Consider the following 18,201-nt stretch of genomic DNA (forward strand, 5'->3'; position numbering starts at 1 on the left):
GAGCTGGCAGAAGCACAGCTGCAGGTGACAGGGCCACAGCCCCCAGGCTCAGCCTTTCTGCTCTGCTTTCTCTCACACAGTGATCTATGAAGGCAAAGTGTGTTTATACCTTGGAAAATGTACGATTTATGTTTATTGTGCCTGGATGACTTCGAGCTAAAAAATGCTTATTGCCAACCATAGCTGTTTTCTAGGAAAGGTGTGAGGGACACATGGAGACACTTGATCAGCCACTGGTGCTCACCACCACTTCTATCCTCCCCTCAAATCCTTCTCCTGGACTCCTCTGGGCTTTGAGTACTCTGTAGTTGTGCTTTCTGCACACTCAAAAGCTCTGTCACCACCATATATATGCTACAAAAACATGCACATGGACACAATGATGAGATAAATCACTTTCTGTACTGTCATCATGTTTAAAATAAAGGGAGAGATGGACACAAGGCAAACTAATGTGAGATTTATGGAGTGGAAGTCCCTCAGGATGTGGCAGTAATTGAAGAAATTGCTCCAACAGCTTGGTGTTGGTTTGTGTTGATGTTTTACACAGCTTTCCTGTATTAGTCAGTGGCTCTTGCCGTTTTCCTCTGCAGCATGTGTTACACATGGTTGCCAGACAGATGGCTGATTTCCTGCAACAAAGCAAGTCTTACATGTTTTTGAAGGAATCTATGGTACCAATGTGAGTGCAGCTAGCTGTGTATGTGTTTTCTTCCTGCTCTCATCAGCTACTCTCACGGACTGTTGTCAGAGAGCAGAAAACAAAGGACCCGCTCAGCTTGCACCACGTGAAGATGTATGGTCACACAGTGCCCACAGTGGGAGGGCTAACAGGACAGCCTGCAGCCTTGGCCATTCCTAGAGGAGCAGAGTACAGTCCTGCTTAGAGGATGACCTGGGCCCACCTCAGCCCACAAGGACCAGCTGCCAAGAGGGAGAGACAAGATATATAGGGCAAGCGGCCTGGAAGAGAAGAGGCACTGGCTAAATCAGCTATACCCCCTGCTCCCTCTGCTTGCACATTTGTTCCAGGGCTACTCTCTTCTCTTTGGCATATTATTGCAGATTTCTGCTACCCTTCAGAAATCATGAGCTGTCCTCTCTTCTGGTTCAGTTTTTGAAGGGGGAATCCACTCAAAGAAGGCAAAATCTGGAGAGCAGAGAGGATCCTCTTGAACCCAAAGAAATACGACGTTGCTACAAGAAAATAGTTTCAGGAAAACCACCACTTTGTATTTGCTAGCTGGGGCTTCCTTTGGTTCCATTTTTATCACAATACACCTGAAGAGGCAGACCATGTCTTACAGAAGTCATAAAAGCTGCAGCACATTTTGGGTGCTAATTCCTGTAGGTACCACTCCTCTTTTGGAAACTTACCAACAATCATGGTGAAATTCTGCCATTCTGGATCTTTATTTGCTTTATGGTAGCTAATTTCAAATGCTTCAGGAGGAAGAGTAAGTTCTTACCATGAGGCATCCTATCTGGGATTTTTTTTATTTTTTTTTTTTTTAACAACAGGGTTAACACAAAATTTGAATTATATTGCCAACTGTCCTGGTTTTGGCTGGAATAGAGTTAATTTTCTTCCTAGACGTTGCTATGGTAATGTGTTTTGGATTGAGCATGAGAATGATGTTGATAACACACTGATGTTTTGTTTGTTTCTGAGCAGTCAAGGACTTTTCAGCTGCTCATACTGGCCTGTTGATGAGAAGGTGGGGAGTGTACAAAAGGCTGAGGAGACACAGCTAGGACAGCTGACCTCAACTGAGCAAAGGGATATTCCATACCATATAAAGCTGGGAAAAGAAGAAGAAAGGGGGTACGTTCAGAGTGATGGCATTTGTCTTCCCAAGTCACCATTATGTGTGATAAAGTCTGGCATTCCTGGAGATGGCTGAACACCTGCCTGCTGATGCAAAGTAGTGAATGAATTCCTTGTTTTACTTCACTTGCCTGTGAGGCTTTTTCTTTACCTGTTAAACTGTCTTTATCTCAAGCCACAAGTTTTCCCACTTTTATCTCTCCGATTCTCTCCCCCATCACACCTGGGGGGAGTGGGTGAGCAGCTGTGTGGTGCTTAGTTGTGATTTGGGGTTAAACCATGACACTAACAGAAGTGAACATTTCTGAACTAGATCTTTGTGTTAAAAAAAAAAAGACAGCTCCAAGTCAGCTTATATATCACATATTAATTTTGTATTGTGTCCCAGTGCTTTACTGTTAGGCTCATCCTACATATTCCTCATCTATACTCATGGTACAGTTGTGCATGGCTTTGTCAGCCTCTGGAGGATCTCATCTTGACCTTGGTATTTTGAATCTTGTCAGTTCAAAGACACGCACTGCGGATGAGTGTCTGGAGTGCAGATTTATCTGCCGATGGATTCTTCCTGGGTCTTAAGTGTCCTGGAGAGGTACTACAAGTGTCTCTCTAGCTGCCTGGGAGCAAAACATATTATTTGCTCACTCAGACACCTACATTTCTAACTCAGTATTTAGACTGATCATGTGTAGTGATGCTGAGTTTATAAACCAGGAATTATTACATCCTCATTCACCCCTGTGACGTTTTTCTTCTGTAAGGATCACCATACAGAGAATATAATTCATCAGTGAAGCAGTTTAATGTTAATAATTGTTCCTGGATATTAGGAATAGTCCTTGTTGTATTTAGCTGTTTACAAACAGAGCATGAGCACATACAATGGAGAAGACTGAACACAGGGAGGTGAAAAGGAGTTTGCAGTGCAGGGCTATCATGTGGTGGGAGGAGTCAATAACATACAAGTTGTATGATGTCTGTTTAAAGTCATCCATGCTGTTCTTTCCCCTTGTGTGCACGTAAGAGGTGGAGATCTGTCAAAGGAATTATGTTTCACCACAGCAGTGATGTTTGTGCTTGCACTATAGCAATACCAAAGAAAAAGGTAATGGCTCTAGTAATAAATCAGAAACACACAACAAAGAGAAGAATCCCCGCTCTGTAAACCTTTGAAACAAAGCTATAGTAACAGCTTTTTTAAAACCCAAAGTTATATGATAATAAAAAGGCACTTACCACCATCCTGGTGTGAGAAACTCTGTGAAAGGCAAAAATAAGACACTTAGTTAAACCTTTTATATTTTGAGTATAATTTGCACAAAGTCTGGATTTTTGTGCTAGGTTTGTTTTTTGTTTTTGGTTCTTTGTAATTTTTAAATGGATACTGGGGATGTGACTTCTCAGGTTTAGGTGCCATTAGAGACTGGGGGAGAGGGACATGGTGTAATAAAAGGAAAACAATGCTGTTTGTTGCAGGATATAATTTTCAGAAGTGGCTTTTGTGGTGACTATCACTATCACTGAGTGCCACAGGAAGCAGGGAAGTTTGAGATGCCTTCCAGGGTCCTGCTGACATCTTTCAGTGGGACTGAAAGCTCACATTGTATGCCTGCAGATAAGCTAGGGAGATAGTCTCTGAAATCCCTCTTAAAAAAAGAGTGGGAGTGGAAAGGGGAAATCCAAATAACCCAACCGAAATAGATCTGATGCCTCTCTATCTTTTCTAGTTCATCCTGTTTCCAACTATGTATGCTCAATCTTCCCATAAGTGCACAAGTTATACCTGCTACTTTCAAACAGTGCTAAGAGTCTACATTGGTTTCAATCTGTGCTCGAGTGACTTTTTTTTTTCTTTTTTTAATACCTTTTGCAAGTTGTCCAAAGATTTCTCAGTCTCTTTTAGTTTCTCCAAAATGATTTGTTCTTTGGCAGATATTTGGGATTCCTCACTTTCTAACTTCTGTATTTCTTGTTCTAGCCTGTGAAAGACATACAGACATACACATACACACAAAAATAAAACATGTGAAAATTATTTCAATGATCCATAGTTTCCTAGCTATTAATTAGCATTTCAAATATCATCAGGAATAACTTTCACTCTTCTTATTCACAACTGCTTTCCTAGTGTATGAAGGGCATGTGCATTATTTGTAAAACAGATCTATTTAAAAGAAAAACATTAATTCTCTTATTATCCACTTCTGCAAAAGCACGTACAGATTAACTAAAAATATATCTTGGTATCCCTTCACCCCAATTCCTGTAACATCTCTCAGCTATACACTTTCATTTTATAAATCACAGTATGGGATATAACCGTAAATACGCAGTAATAATTATAGGAATAAGTGTCTTCTAATGCTTCCGTACTTCGGACAATGAAACGGGAAGCAGTTGTTGGAAGCTGGCAGTCAACCAGTTGTGTTCGGAACTTCTCTTGGACCGGTGCTTCACCCACTCCCAACAATAACATTTTGGGATATCCATCTTTGCTTTCTACTGTTACTGCATGATACTGGGGATCCCAGAGGCTTCAGGTAATAAAATACACAGGCTGCTCAGAAAATAAACTTACTTTACTAGGCAATGAACATTGAGCACTCTCATTTCTCTTGTCAAGACCTAATGACATTCAGTCCTTAAGATGTGTCTATTGTGATCTGAGGTACACTTTAATCAGGGTTAGATTCTCCATTATTTTAACTCAAACCTCCTTTTCTTGACATGATTTATGCAGGTGCAGGATGCTTCCCTCTTTCTCTCTCTCTCTTTTTATATTTATAACCATCTTTATTTCCTCACTTTTGACCAAATAAAACCACAAATCTATAATATGACTTAAGATCAACCCTTTTGAACAGGGATAATTACCTAAAACTCCATTTGCCTACAGAAAGAGCTCTGGCTGCTCTGCTTGTTGGACCATATTTCTCTGAGTGCGACAGATCAGCATTGCCCAGTGCTTTCATCACCCATGGCTGCTGGCTCCTGACTTTCTGCCACTACTTCTCAAGCGAAGGGTCAGGGCACTGATCCAAGCTAAAGGAACATATTTTTACTCTTTGCCAGCCTGGCTCAGCACAGGACTTCATTAATGCTTGTTCGATCACAAGGCAGAGGGCAGGGACAAAGTGCCAGTGAGCAGAGAGGGAGCAGGGAGGGATTGCTCCCTTCAGGGACTTGAAAGCTCCAGCTGCTTGTGAAGTTCATGCGTCTACATATAGATGTAGAGTTCTAATGTAAGGCAGGAAATTTTTCCCCACGTTCTAACTGCACAAGGATGAAAGATGTGTGGCACTTGCTGGTAACGCTTTTTACTGGAGGGAGGCAAAAGTGTCAAGTTGTTGCAGATGGAAAAAGGCAGATTTTGCTTTCCTGAAGTATAGGAATACTTAGTTGTCTTGAATTCGTGGTGGTTTGTTGAACTGCTGTTTTTCTCTCTTAAAGGCAACTCCCTCATCTCCAAGTTGAAATGGCTTATTTGCAGTGATTTTGAGATGAACTGTTGGAAAGTACTACTCCAATCCACTTAATGTTTTATCTAAATTAATAAAAAAAATTGAAAATGCAAAATATTTTGAAACAAAATATTTTGTTTTGCTGAAATGTAACAATTCTTTACAGAATGATTTTTCCCCGTTATGTTGTGATTCAGGGAGAACGCTTTCAAAAAAATACTTCACTTTTCTTCCCAGGGAATGTTTTAACATACTTAGTGAAGTGAAAAAATAATTTGTCACTGGGGTCAGCCAATACCATACTCCTGCTTCACAAATTTAGAAGTCAACAGGAGGGAGGCTTCGTTTCCTACCTTATCTCTTGGGATAATTAGTAGATCCACATACATCTATACCTTGCTAATAAAGATATTGGAACTATTCTGCTGTGCTGCCAGGTGAAACTGCATTGTGGAGCTGGGTGAGTCAGGGTTTACTGGTATGTTCCTTTTCTTCCCAAGTGAATCACTAAGCAGCATTTTCAGGATACATATTCTGCAGCCTGGCACATTGTGATCGCTACATGATCCAGGATGAGACTGGGAAGTAGGAGTGCATAGAAGTCACCAACAACAAAATACAGGGGAAGAAAGAAGTGCTTTTTATTTCAAATGAGCTGGACATTAGTTAATAGTTTATGACAATGAAGACACTGGTGTAAGAACTCATTTGACATCACTGAGTTTATAAGCAAGTCGACTCCTTATAATTTGGGGCGATTATAGTTGCACCATTTTTTGTGCACCAGCTCAAAACTGTACATTTGTCATGAATTGTTTGGTCTTACACAGAAAGTTTGCTTCCAATGCATATGCATGAGAACTTGCACTTGCATACCAAGCAATTGATTGAATTCATATTTTCTTTCTTTTATTTTTATTTGATTATGTCCTTTTTCTTCCCCTCCTGGTTCACTTCCTCAGTTTCTGCTTCATTTGTGCCACTCTACCACTCTACCCCCACCAACAAAGTGACTTGGAGCTGCAACATTAGGTTACCCTATTTTGACAAGTTTTTATTCTATTTTTTTTTTTTCCTGAATCACTTCTTCAGTTCCTTCCAGAGGGGGTACTAACAAGAACTTGCTAAAGAGGAAAGGAATGGAGACAGAGCTGCCAGGATGTAGAAACATGGATGAAGTTTGTAGGGGCACAGCTTTCCTATGTGATACTGAGTGAGAATGCATATATGGGAGCAAATTGCCCTTTTTCCACTGAAATCAGTGCAGGTGGAATGAGTGTCCCAGGCCCTGTGTGGAATGTGTCTGAATTCCTAATTATGGCAGGAAAAATATGGAATGTTCAGGAAGAATGTACCTGTTACACAGGGATCATATAGCAACCGTTAATATCCACAGGAGAATGATTTATACCTTTTCACCCATCTATACTCTCTAGGCTTAAAGGCTGAGGCAATGGTGCTGAGGCACTGAGGCAACAGGAGTATTCAAGGGCACAGTTTCCACTTGACACGTTGTGTACATTCATCAGTAAACCACCTAAGCACCACAGACCTCACTGGACAATTTGGACCTGGAGTCTTTACCGCTTCCTTCAGACTGCCTTTTTACCTAGGGGCCAGCAAGGCAAAAAAATCATACTGCAAACTGAAGGTTGTCTTGCACCTTTTTTTTTTGTTCTTTTTTTTTTTTTTTTAAGTGAGCTTCATATAATCAGAACTGCTGAGTGATAACGAGAACTGCCTGCTTTTTTTTTTAGTAACAAGATACCACAGAGACATGCAAATTAGGTCCAAAAATCCAAATGCACTGATATTACATCTGTTTTGAGCAATAGGCTACATGGTGGTTTAAACAGTAATACATCCATTCAGAGTGCACATGTGCACGTATGAGTATAGACAAAGTGTTTACATTCTTCCTGTGTGAACCTGTTAAATATTCAATAAAGTTCTTCTAGCCCAGTTTAAAAAGGATATGCTTTAATTGTCATTTGACACCTGGCAAGGAAACCTTATAATTCCCTTGTTCCTGGCTTCTCAACAGAATTCAGGCTGGCGTTTGAAGGATGCCACAACAAGAAAGCCGGTTAAATAAACAACTACAATATCTGAAGTTCTGTAAGGAAAAAATAAGAAAGAAAATGGAGATCCAGATGAGGCAGAAGTGGAGCAAGACCACTGGAGTTGTGGCTTATTGGGCCAGGCAGTTATCTGATCACTGGGATTTGCTGAAATGTTTATACAAGGAGAAGAAATGGGTCAGGGAGTCTGGAGTTGCTTTGACAAGGGCATGTTTTTTTCAGTGGATATAGAAAGAACCTTATTTTTCCAAAACATCAGAGAAACTAACCAGAGAGATTTCACCACTCTGAAAGCCAAGCATGCCTTGCTGGTAGTCTCTCTGTCCTGCAGCTTTCTTTAATGGGTGTCTTCCATAAGCATCTGAGGATATAACAGGGTTTTCAAGGGGGCTGAGAAGAGCTGCCCATGTAAGGCAGGTGACCCTCCTGCTCATGTTAGCAGTGATGTCCTGCTACGAAGAGGAAGAAACCACCAACAGCAGAAGGGATGTTGTCTCTTAGCCAACATTTTGCTGTCATTTGGAGATGCCCTGGTTCCTTGGTTAGTAGGATTACAGGCTCTCAGGATAATACAGGCTGGGAGCAACCTTGGGGGGTCTCTAGCCCAATCCCCTCCTCAAAGCAGAGACAACTGTGAGGTCAGACCAGGATGCTCATGGCTTCTTCCAGCTGGGGCTTGAAACTCTAAAGTTTAAATTTTGAGGCTACTCACAGGCTTTCTCTTATATAGTCTGCAGCTATCAGTCATCATGCCCTGCAAAATTCAGACCAGAACCATTCAGAGCTGCAGGGGAAGGGAACACACCAGACTGCTAAACTGTGTGTTTTATGGGATTTTGACCCAACCAGAAGTCCCTACAAGTGTAGGCAAGGTGGGCAGTGCAGTTCCTGCAGAGATGCTGGGATCAGGGACCAAAGGAGCTGTTAGGCAGCACAGAAGACTTTAATTTAGGTGACAAAAAGCAGAGTTAAGAAGGGAGATCTAAGTGAGGAAGAGGCAGTAAGAGAGTTTTGGTATCTGGTATGTGTACTTGCGCATTTATGTTTAGCACTCAGTACCCAGCAAACATCATATTTGGACATAGGGGACTTGTTTTGTGCTCCAGCCTGAAGGTGGTGAATGCATGCTCTCTAGATGAAGGATTTCCTCTATTTCCCATGCTAGGATGTTGACACCCACTGACTTGGTCTGTCGTTTTCCTCTCTGCTGAAAGGCAAAGACTGTTCTTGCACAAGGCACAGTTACCTCAACACCTGGAGGGACCTGGAGCAGGATCCCGCAGGGCACTCACACAGCTGGTGCCGGCTTGCTGCTTTGCAACAGGAGCGTACAAATTCCAACTAAGCAGAACAATGCCTGAAGAAAACAGCCTTCTCTATACAGCTAATTAACTCTGGCAGATAACATGATTTCTAGAGATACCTACACTTGGCTCAGCAGTCTGTTGTTTTTTGGGGTGGGATGGTAAAAGCATTATAGACAGGGAGAACAGCTGCAGGTTTATGGATCAGTTTCTTTAGCCTGTACTAGCTCTGCATGCTCGGTTGCACATGAGAAATACTCCTGTCATTTCTGCAGTGAAGACAGAAATGTAATAGAAGGTATATCTGCAGCATAAATACTGAGATGTCAGTGGAAAAAGGAACATCCATCAGCACTAATAAGGTAAATATACAAGTATTCAGAACTTAGGGGAAAAACAGGAAATACCTAATCAGAGTAAACACTTGAAGGGAAAAGGTAACGGATGCATATGTAGAGTGGAGGACGACTCGGCTATGAACTGATTATTTTGCTATTGCTTGGCTAACGCTGTAAATCAACCTGATATAAAAGGCACAAAGAAGACATGGGCCTGTATATCAGTAATTACTGTCAGTTGAACATCCTGAGGTGTTACAGCTGCTATTAAAATGGCAGATTCACAAGCAGAGAACTGCAACAAACCCCTCCGATGCTTACTGAACAGAAAGTTAAACAACAAGTTCAGCCATAACAGGGCTTGCTCATAGGGATGAATTTGATCTCTGCACAAACTCTTTGCTGGTCTCAAGGATCTTGCCCTCAGAAAGCTTTTGACCACACAGCAAAAACAGAAACTGAAACTAACGTGCAGTGTTCACCCTTCTGCGAGTACAGAGCCACATGTCGTTTCCCACAGCTCAAAGAAGCACTGGCAAAAATTCTTCACCCCATCAGCCTCTCATTCCTACTTTTTGGTCATTGTAAAGGTTTCTGGGGCAGCAGGGTACCTGTTAGCTCACCTAGCTTCAGAATAACCTTGGAAAATGAACTGGCAAGTGGAAAGGGAAAGGGTTTTTCCTGCAAGATGTGTAAGTCTTCTGTTTAGGGTCTTTAAAAACTGGAGAAGATACGGGGAACTGTATCCTAAATCCCAATCCAGCACCTCAGCCATTGATGTGCTTTCTATACCCTTATCAATCACCAAGCACTAACAACCTGGCTGTAAATCAACATACCTAAGAAATTGGAGCCGAAACCATGAACAGTGCCTTTTACCTGCTATAGGGGAGGGGGAAATCACTAATACTTGTTTTAGTTTCCACATTGGTTTAGTTTTCTTAGCAAACACCAGCAGTTGTGACAAAGCCAGTTGGACCATCTGTGGATGTCACCCTATATCAGCACATAGTTAGTGCTGATGGCAAAAAAACTTGATTTCAGGTCAGTTGCAGGATCTGAAATGGAATTCCAGAGCGGAGTAATTCAATGCTTCTTAGTTTGTCTTTCTGCAGACCTCATTCTTTTTGAACTGCTCATCCTCAAAGAGGAAAGCTGGCAGTGCACATCTTATGATTTCCAAAAAGCTGTTGTTTACAGAGTGCAGCTGATAATCAAGTGAAACAAACTTAATGAGAATCTTTGAAAAGGCAAAATCTCCATGGCTTGGAAGACTGGGAATGCATTATCAACAATCAATGCTTGGAAATGAGATTCAGGCATGATGCTAAATGAGCTGCTCTGGTAGTCTCTGTGAATCTTCCTGAATATACAGGAAGGGAAACCATTCCCTTCACCAAGCAAAAATTGCATCTCAATACCAGCTGATGAACTTGGGAAGAGAGGAAAAACTCTCTATAATTCCCTTTGTTGTTTGAAGTAAATGTGTATACACACATGGGTAAAAAGAGAACTGTATATTGATATTTTGCATCTGTTGGGTTTAAGATCAGGTTAATATCTGCTGAATTAGACAAATCAAGGCCAGTAACTCAAGCATTGGCTTCAGGCTTTCTGGAGCTAAACATGATGAGGTATAAAACTAAACAATCATTACCCTGAGATAGTAAAATGTTGTCTGCTCCAGGTGTAGAAGGCTTAGTGATGACATAGCGCAAATGCATTGACCTGGAATTGCAGAATTTATACATCTGAGTCCTTTTTGTTACCAAAGCAAGACTGTGTATTAATTTTTGTCAGTAGTTTGCCTGATGCAGAGTTAAATTTCCCAAGCATGGGGACTTCCAGTGTCCTCTGGAGTGACTTTTCCTCCAACTGGAAGCATGTTTTCATGGCCTGCTTTTCCTCTATTTTAGAAGGATGTTATCTCATTCCAGTATCATCTCCTCATATCACATTTAACACAAAAATTCTTTCCTGCATAGCATTTGCATCCCATACTTGTTTGTGGACTTTTACAAACATGAGTCCTCCAGGGCCAAATTCTTCAAACTGGAGATATCTCCACCCTGGGTGAGATTGCAACTTGAAAACTTCCCACTGCAGGCAGATAAGTGACTGGAACCCAGTGAATCACCATGCCTTGGATGCTTGCCCTGAGCACATGGCTTGACCCTCCTTCGGGAAATGGAGGGGAAAAAAATAAAATAAAAAAAAAGCCCTGTTCTGAACCCAGTCCCTCGGCCAGTGGCCAAAGAGGTGAAAGAGTGAAGAGTCCACTTATTTTCTCTCTATCTGCTCATACCAGAGTGGTTTGATCTGAAAACTTCTGCGTGTGCTCCTGAGCAGGCTCCAGGCAGGAACTGGCAGATCTTACCAGTCCCTTTATTTCCTTGACCAGCCAATTAACGACTCTGATAGCTTAACCCACTCTGGCAGAGTCTGGCTTTGAATCATCCATCTCTTGGAGCACTTGTGTTTAAAACAAATGGCACAAATGTCCTTGTTTCTTGGCCCAGCCCTGTGAGATTAAAATGCATAGTTAAACTCCTCCTGGTGAAGCTGCATTTTGTCTCTCCTGTTTACTATTGCTATCATTTTCTTCTTCCATGCCCAGAAAGCGGACAAGACTTCTGCCCCTGGAGCCCCTTGGTCCAGTGTCCAAAACTTTAAAAGAAAGTAAATCAAATGAGACGCCACAGCTGATATAAAACAGGTTGCACAAAAGCAGATATGCAGCTCTCTGTATTCAGACAGGCTGGGAGTCACACCAGACAATGTATGGGACTTAAACCACAAGCACAGAGATACATCATCTGCCATTCACCGTTTGGTACCTGCTGGGGTGTCAGGAGGAAGGCAGGAAAGAAAAAATAGTCATCTGAGAGACGACAGATGCTCCGTACTTTGTAATTGGAAGGTGAAGGTGCAAAGACTCAGAAGACACTGGACCATGTAGAAATTTGCTTGCTTTCCCATGGCTTCAAGTAAACCTTTTCAGGACACCACCAGGAGAGTTTGTCCTGGGATGCCTAAGGACACACAAGCGCACAGGGACAAACGTGCCCATATGTCTTGCTGTTTTGAAATCCTCCCCACCTCCCATGCTGTCCTTTTCTCCTACCATTGAGGTGTACTTCAGAGGACCAGCCGGGCAATCTGATCAGAGGGAATAGGCTCCAGAGAGGACACAATGATTGTGGTGTGACCTAATCTTCCCAGCACAAAGTCCCTGTACATGAGAGCATGCACCTAGAGACTAGAAAAGCAACACAGGTGTGGCCAGCCCTGTGAAAAAACAGTTTTCTGGCACATTGCAGCTATGCACATGAAAATTCATTTAGATTTAGCAACACATGCTGGCAGTCCAGCTGTACAGTGGTCTGTGTTATTTATATCTTGGGAGAGGTCCAAGAAATAGAGGGAGAACAGCAGGGGGGATGACTGTTGAGTGCTTGTTCCTCTACAGTGCAGCAGCACTGGCTACTGCAGCATTACTCAAGGTTATCGTGGGTGTACAATCAAAATGAATGCATGACCTTATGCATCACACATATAGTAAGCTGCCAAGGAAGGAGAATACTTTTGTGCAATTCCTATACATACTGATATACTGGAGGTACACATTTAGTTACCTAGCAGCATTTACAAGGAAGGCAGGAAAACTGGACGAGGGTGTGAGCTTTAGGTCCACCTTCTTTTTTAATGAAGGGAAGTAAAAAACCCTCAAAATTACTACAAGTATTTCCCTTAAGAGGTTTCAGCCCCCCATGTCCAGACTGCGAATATACTTTTTGTCCCTGATTTACAATGTCAGCTGAGAGACGATCTGCTAAGGCTCGGGGGAGCTCAGGGCAGAGCATAAGCCAGGCAAAGCTACTGGTACATAAGGACCTGGCGATGCTGGTTGACAGCTGGCTGAACATGAGCCAGCAGTGTGCCCAGGTGGCCAAGAAGGCCAACAGCATCCCGGTTTGTATCAGGAATAGTGCGGCCAGTAGGACTAGGGAAGTGATTGTTCTGCTGTACTGAGCGCTGGTGAGGCCACATCTCGAATCCTGTGTTCAGTTTTGGGCCCCTCACTACAAGAAAGACATTGAGGTGCTGGAGTGGGTTTAGAGAAAGGCATTCCAGGCATTCTCATGTGTGCTGTCTCCTTATTGCCCTTTCTCTTTTTCATCTCTCTTCTTCACATAAACCAAGGGCATTCACTTTTGACCGGTCAAACAACACTTGTATCTGTGGGCTGGTTCTCTAGTCACCTGTGCTAAAGTTGCGCTTCTCCATAAAGAGATCTCCAGAGAACCAGGGATCATGGGGACCAAGACCCTTCCCAGCTTCTAGCGTGAAGTGTGCATGCAGCTTTAGAACTTCTATAACTGTTATAGAAAGCGGATAATCTGAACATCAGCTGCAGGTGATGGGAAAGAGACACGCTTCAAAGGAGGGAGTTCATGTGTGCTCACACTGCACACTGTCATACATAACATATTATACATTATTATTGTATATATAATGTAACTTATACTATGTTACATAGTTATAATCCCCACTTGCCTTCTGCCACATTTCTGCATGCCTTAACCACAAAGAAATGATGATACAGTCTGCAGGAATGCTACCGTTATTGAGAGATGCCTGACCCTGCTACCAGCAATGGACATCTTGTCAGTACAATGCAATTTTCAGCATGTGTATAGGAAAACTTTCACCTAAAAGGGCCTGGGCAAAGGTTTGTGAGTCCAGAGTGAAAAGAGTTAATGGGTTTTGGAGACACTTGGTAATACTTTTTTCCATATATCTTTCCCTGCGCTGATTCTGTGGCTCTCTTCCTCAGAGAAGAGTGAATACAGAGGGACAATGCAGCAAGGGCCACGAGCCCATGCAGTGCTCAGCACAATCCGGGCCATGCTGATCTGTCTGGGGTGAAGCAGCCATGTGGGATGTCACTTCCAACCCAAACTGTTCTATGACTCTATGAGCCTACGATTCTATTATGTGCATTACTCAGCCATGGGGGTGCTCAGAAAGGCCATTTTGACAGTGCCGTACAAATACCAGCAAACATACATATGTTCAAACTTTCTGAGGCAAAAGGAAGTCTGTCAGAAAGTCTGCCATTTTACAGAGATAGAAACTGACCCAGCAAAAGGCTTTCTTTGTAGCTAATCTACACACAACAGACAAAACTGTGCTGCTGGTTTTTCCCTTCTGTGTTCTTTTTTTTATTTTTTCTTTTCCCCCTGAACTGTATTTTCCCCTTTTACTTGATTTGTAATTACAATTCTTTCCACCACTTGTCTTGGGCTAAAGATTTTTTTTTCCCAAGGATATAAATATTTTTGATGCAAATACTATTCTTCCTCTGATTTAACTATTTCTTAGATTATAGAATCACAGAATGTCCTGAGTTGGAATGGACCCACAAGGATCATCGAGTCCAACTCCTGTCCCTGCACGACAACCCCACAGTTCACACCATGTGTCTGAGCGTGTTGTCCAGTCTCTTCTTGAACACTGTCAGGCTTGGGGCCGTGACACCTCCCTGGGGAGCCTGTTCCAGTGTCCAGCACCTCTGGGTGAAGAACTTTTTCCTAATGTCCAACCTGAGCCTCCCTTGGGACATCAGAGGGAGAGGGGAAAGCTAATGGATGTACTAGTCGTTATATCAGTATTTGCCTGTTTCTCTGCAGTGCTACATAGCTCTTAGCAAACTCAAGATCTTCATTAAGACAAATAAGAGAAATGTGAAAAAAACCTCATGGACAACTCTAATTTTTTGGTTGTATTGATAAGATGCAGAAGTTCTTTATTGCCATGAAGATGTGCACCAAAGTTTCAGTGTAAGACTCACAGCAAGTGTTTTATTTCTTCTGAACAAATTATTTGAAAAGATGCACTGAGCTACACTATAATATCTCTGGCCTTACTATTCACACAAGGTGTCTAGCCAAACACTAGCACCAAAGAGCACAGAATTAGCAGCCTACTGCAATGCTCATTCAAGTAAAAGAGAAGATTAAGGGATGTTGAAGGAAAGTATATACTAATTGTTAATACATACGTTAGATATATTGCAGTCCAAGCCTAACAAGGAATACCCAAGAGCACACCAGGAAATGCTCTGATTTGTGGATTTGCCCTACTACATATCTATGTACATATGTGCACACTGAGTGAAAGGCAAGATTCTTCCTCCTACAGGCTGCCTTTTGTTTCCCCTTCTTTGGTATTTCTTGTCTTCCTTGAATTCCTGCACAGGTTGTTTCCACACCAGACTCCAGCTGAGCCTTCTTCCTCTGCCAAGGCAGAGCACTGGCTCCATCCGAAGTCAAAGGTAGCTTGTTCCCTACTACTCACATCCACGATTTCACTCCCTGCAGCTTTCTCATTTGTGATGTTTTGAATCCCTCCCTTCCCTCACCACGTGCGACTTTTAGCAATATGGGAGCACATGCAAATGACTCCTTCATATGGCAGTTTGGTCACCAGCGAAAAGGTGCTGTGGTTATTTACTAGAGGAACAGTGTTGACAAAAATAACAATTGTGGTCTAGAGTTGTCTGTTTTATTGCTGTTGCAGCCCTCAGCAAACCATTTTGCTTCCATTGCCCCATCTTGATTCAATATATCTTCCCAATCCTACACAGTCCAATCATGCATCAGACTATGCTTACCCTTAGTAGATATGTTAGCTGGTATTATTAATGACAGATATTCACTGTACATGTGAGGTTTCTAAGATTTTGGGTTGACTTGACTCAGATTTGCTGTTAATGACTTCATGGACTTTGCAATGAACTTCTCTGGTCCAAACAAGGATTATCCATGTGTTTTCTGCAGTGTTGGCTTAAAATATGCTGTTTCAAGGAACATGATGCTTACAGGCCTACTTGTTGGCATAAAAAGTGCTGCTCAGCATCCAGCACTCTCACCTAAGGTACCCCATGTTATTGATTGAATATAGTCTGAGAATAATACTAAAAATGAAAATGAGCCACAGAGAATTCAGGCTGTTACACTGAAAATGTGACAACCCAAACAAAAGTAGTATAATTGGCGTGATGACACCTTCTCTGTATCCTGGCTGTCATGCGGCTGTTAAAGCACAACCACCTTACCAACACAGAAAGCTGCAATTCACAGGGATCCCATCTGCCTCCCTTAGACCTTTTTAAACAAACCTTTCCTTGCCTTTTGTGTTGTGCTTTAGCCATGACTGCCTGAACCTGTATGTGCCCTCAGAAGCCCTTGACAAAGGAGTTAGAGAGATATGTGCAGCTGACAGTCAGCGTGCCTCAGGCACTGAGCTTTATTAGGTCCCTTTAAAAATTTCCGATATTATGTGCCCCTCACAAACACACAAATACTTTCCCCTGCGCTGCTTGCCAAAAGTGACTTGGATGGCAAGGACAGAAAAAGAGCAGCGGGGCAGGAAGGGGAACACCCAGTAGGAGCCTTACTTGTTTTGTTTGTTTCTTGATGTGAACTGTTTCTTGGATTTGAGCTTTGCAAATCTGTCCTCTGCTTGCCATTCTCTTACAGGAACTCACTGTCCATTTTTCTAGGGTGAAGGCTGATGCGAGGCAAAGAATGTGTCCCGTGGGAACGGACAGGCTCTCCATGGTGAGCAACAAGGGATGCACCAAGCTGCTGCTGTCCTGAGCACAACGACGGCAGTGTCCTGATCCTGCTTCATCCATCTGATCTACCTTAGAGCTTTTGTGTTGTGTTGGTTTATTTATTTGTGCTTGGCAGCAAGCATCCTCATGCCCCAGAAAGCATTGCAACAAACATGGCTTCACTAGGGAGAGGTGCTGCCCTGGTGGAGTAACTCCAAGGTTATCCAAAATGCTCCTGTGGAGGCAAATCAAGCCGATCAGGAAGCCCCCAGAAAAGTGGGTTGTGCTCGGTTTGTTGTTTCCACCCTTAGGCATTTCCTGCTATTGTTCTTGTCATTTTCTCGGAGTGTCCACGGGGCTGGTGGGTGGTGCTGCTGCTGCTGGCAAGGGTTTTTGGGAAGGTCTCCAGTCCTCTTGGGCACATGGAGAGCTCTGTGCTGTTCCTTTCACAGACTCCCCAGCACAAATTTCCGGCATACAAATGCAGGGAAGGTGGGGCTGTGGTGGTAACTGCATCCCAGTGAGCAAAGAAAAGTGCCTTTTCCCACTGGCCGTGCTCAGCCAGTCAAGAATGAAATCATGTCATAAAACGATGAATGAATTTTAGCTCAATAAATTGCTTACCACCCCGGGAGAAGCAGAAGGTGGGTGGGTGGAAGCAGCAAGTCCACAGCATCCTGGGACTCATTGAGAGCTAGAAAGCTAAGGAAATACTGATTGCACTCTAGAAATTGTCTGCTTCAGTTTTATCTCTGCCATCCAGAGCCTGGTTTTCTCTTGCCAAGGGTACAAAAGTTCACCTACACTGACCTAACAACATCACACCATTAGAGGACCAGAGGAACTATAACTATCCAGGCCTCCCAGAGGCAATGCCTGTATCTTGTTTCTTAATTCTCTCAGTTTCATAATTCCATTCTTCTTTCACCAGACGCATCTTACGAGTCTCTACCTGCAGTGGGAAGGACTGAGAAGAGCTGGGTGCTGTGCTCCACATGCTCCAGTCTCATCTGGAATTCATAGCAAACCAGTTCCTAGAACCCCACCGCCTGCTCAGGTAATCATGAGCACATCTTCGGTTTTCCTCTACAGTGTAAGACAAATTCCCATGCTGTAGAGAACTTGTGAGACTGAACTTGTGCTCAGACAGCATCTGTAATTCTGCAGATCGATCCCTGGAAGTGTAGCATCATTTCTGAGCTGTATGGGTGAATAGAGCCAGCTACACAGCTGTGGGAATGAAGAAACGAGTGGGAAAAATTGCTCTGAGATTGCTTGGGGCTTACTTTTCTAGTCCTTTTCTCCATATTACCTAACATCAGCCACACCTCAGTCACTGCTGTCTGATCCCTCACAGTGCTGGAGAGTGAATAAAAAAACCAGAAGGGTGAATTTAACAACATGACAATACCCTCCTCTTTATTTTTCATGACGGATCACAAGTCCCCTTTAATGCCTCATGGAAAGTTGGAATGAAGCACGGTTTTAATTGTGGGAAGCCGAAAAGTTCGTCTTGACTTCGTGCTGCGTGTTTGTGGTAGGAGTCAGCTGACAGCTTCCTGCCTGCG

The 18,201-nt window shown here is 42.8% G+C and overlaps 1 protein-coding gene across 2 annotated transcripts in view; it reads right to left on the reverse strand.

Moving 5' to 3' along the window:
* LOC308051645 (paralemmin-1-like) overlaps positions 1–18,201 on the reverse strand; it is a gene marked incomplete at both ends in the record, with an annotated part of 123,585 nt that overhangs the window by 11,559 nt on the left and 93,825 nt on the right. For both annotated transcript variants that reach the window (XM_080362206.1, XM_080362205.1), the window contains 2 exons: positions 3,065–3,086; positions 3,693–3,807. In XM_080362206.1, coding sequence (XP_080218332.1) covers positions 3,065–3,086; positions 3,693–3,807 — 137 coding nt within the window. The remainder of the gene's footprint in view (positions 1–3,064; positions 3,087–3,692; positions 3,808–18,201) is intronic.

Source organism: Nesoenas mayeri, assembly GCF_963082525.1.
Source record: "Nesoenas mayeri genome assembly, chromosome: Z".
Taxonomy (NCBI): domain Eukaryota; kingdom Metazoa; phylum Chordata; class Aves; order Columbiformes; family Columbidae; genus Nesoenas; species Nesoenas mayeri.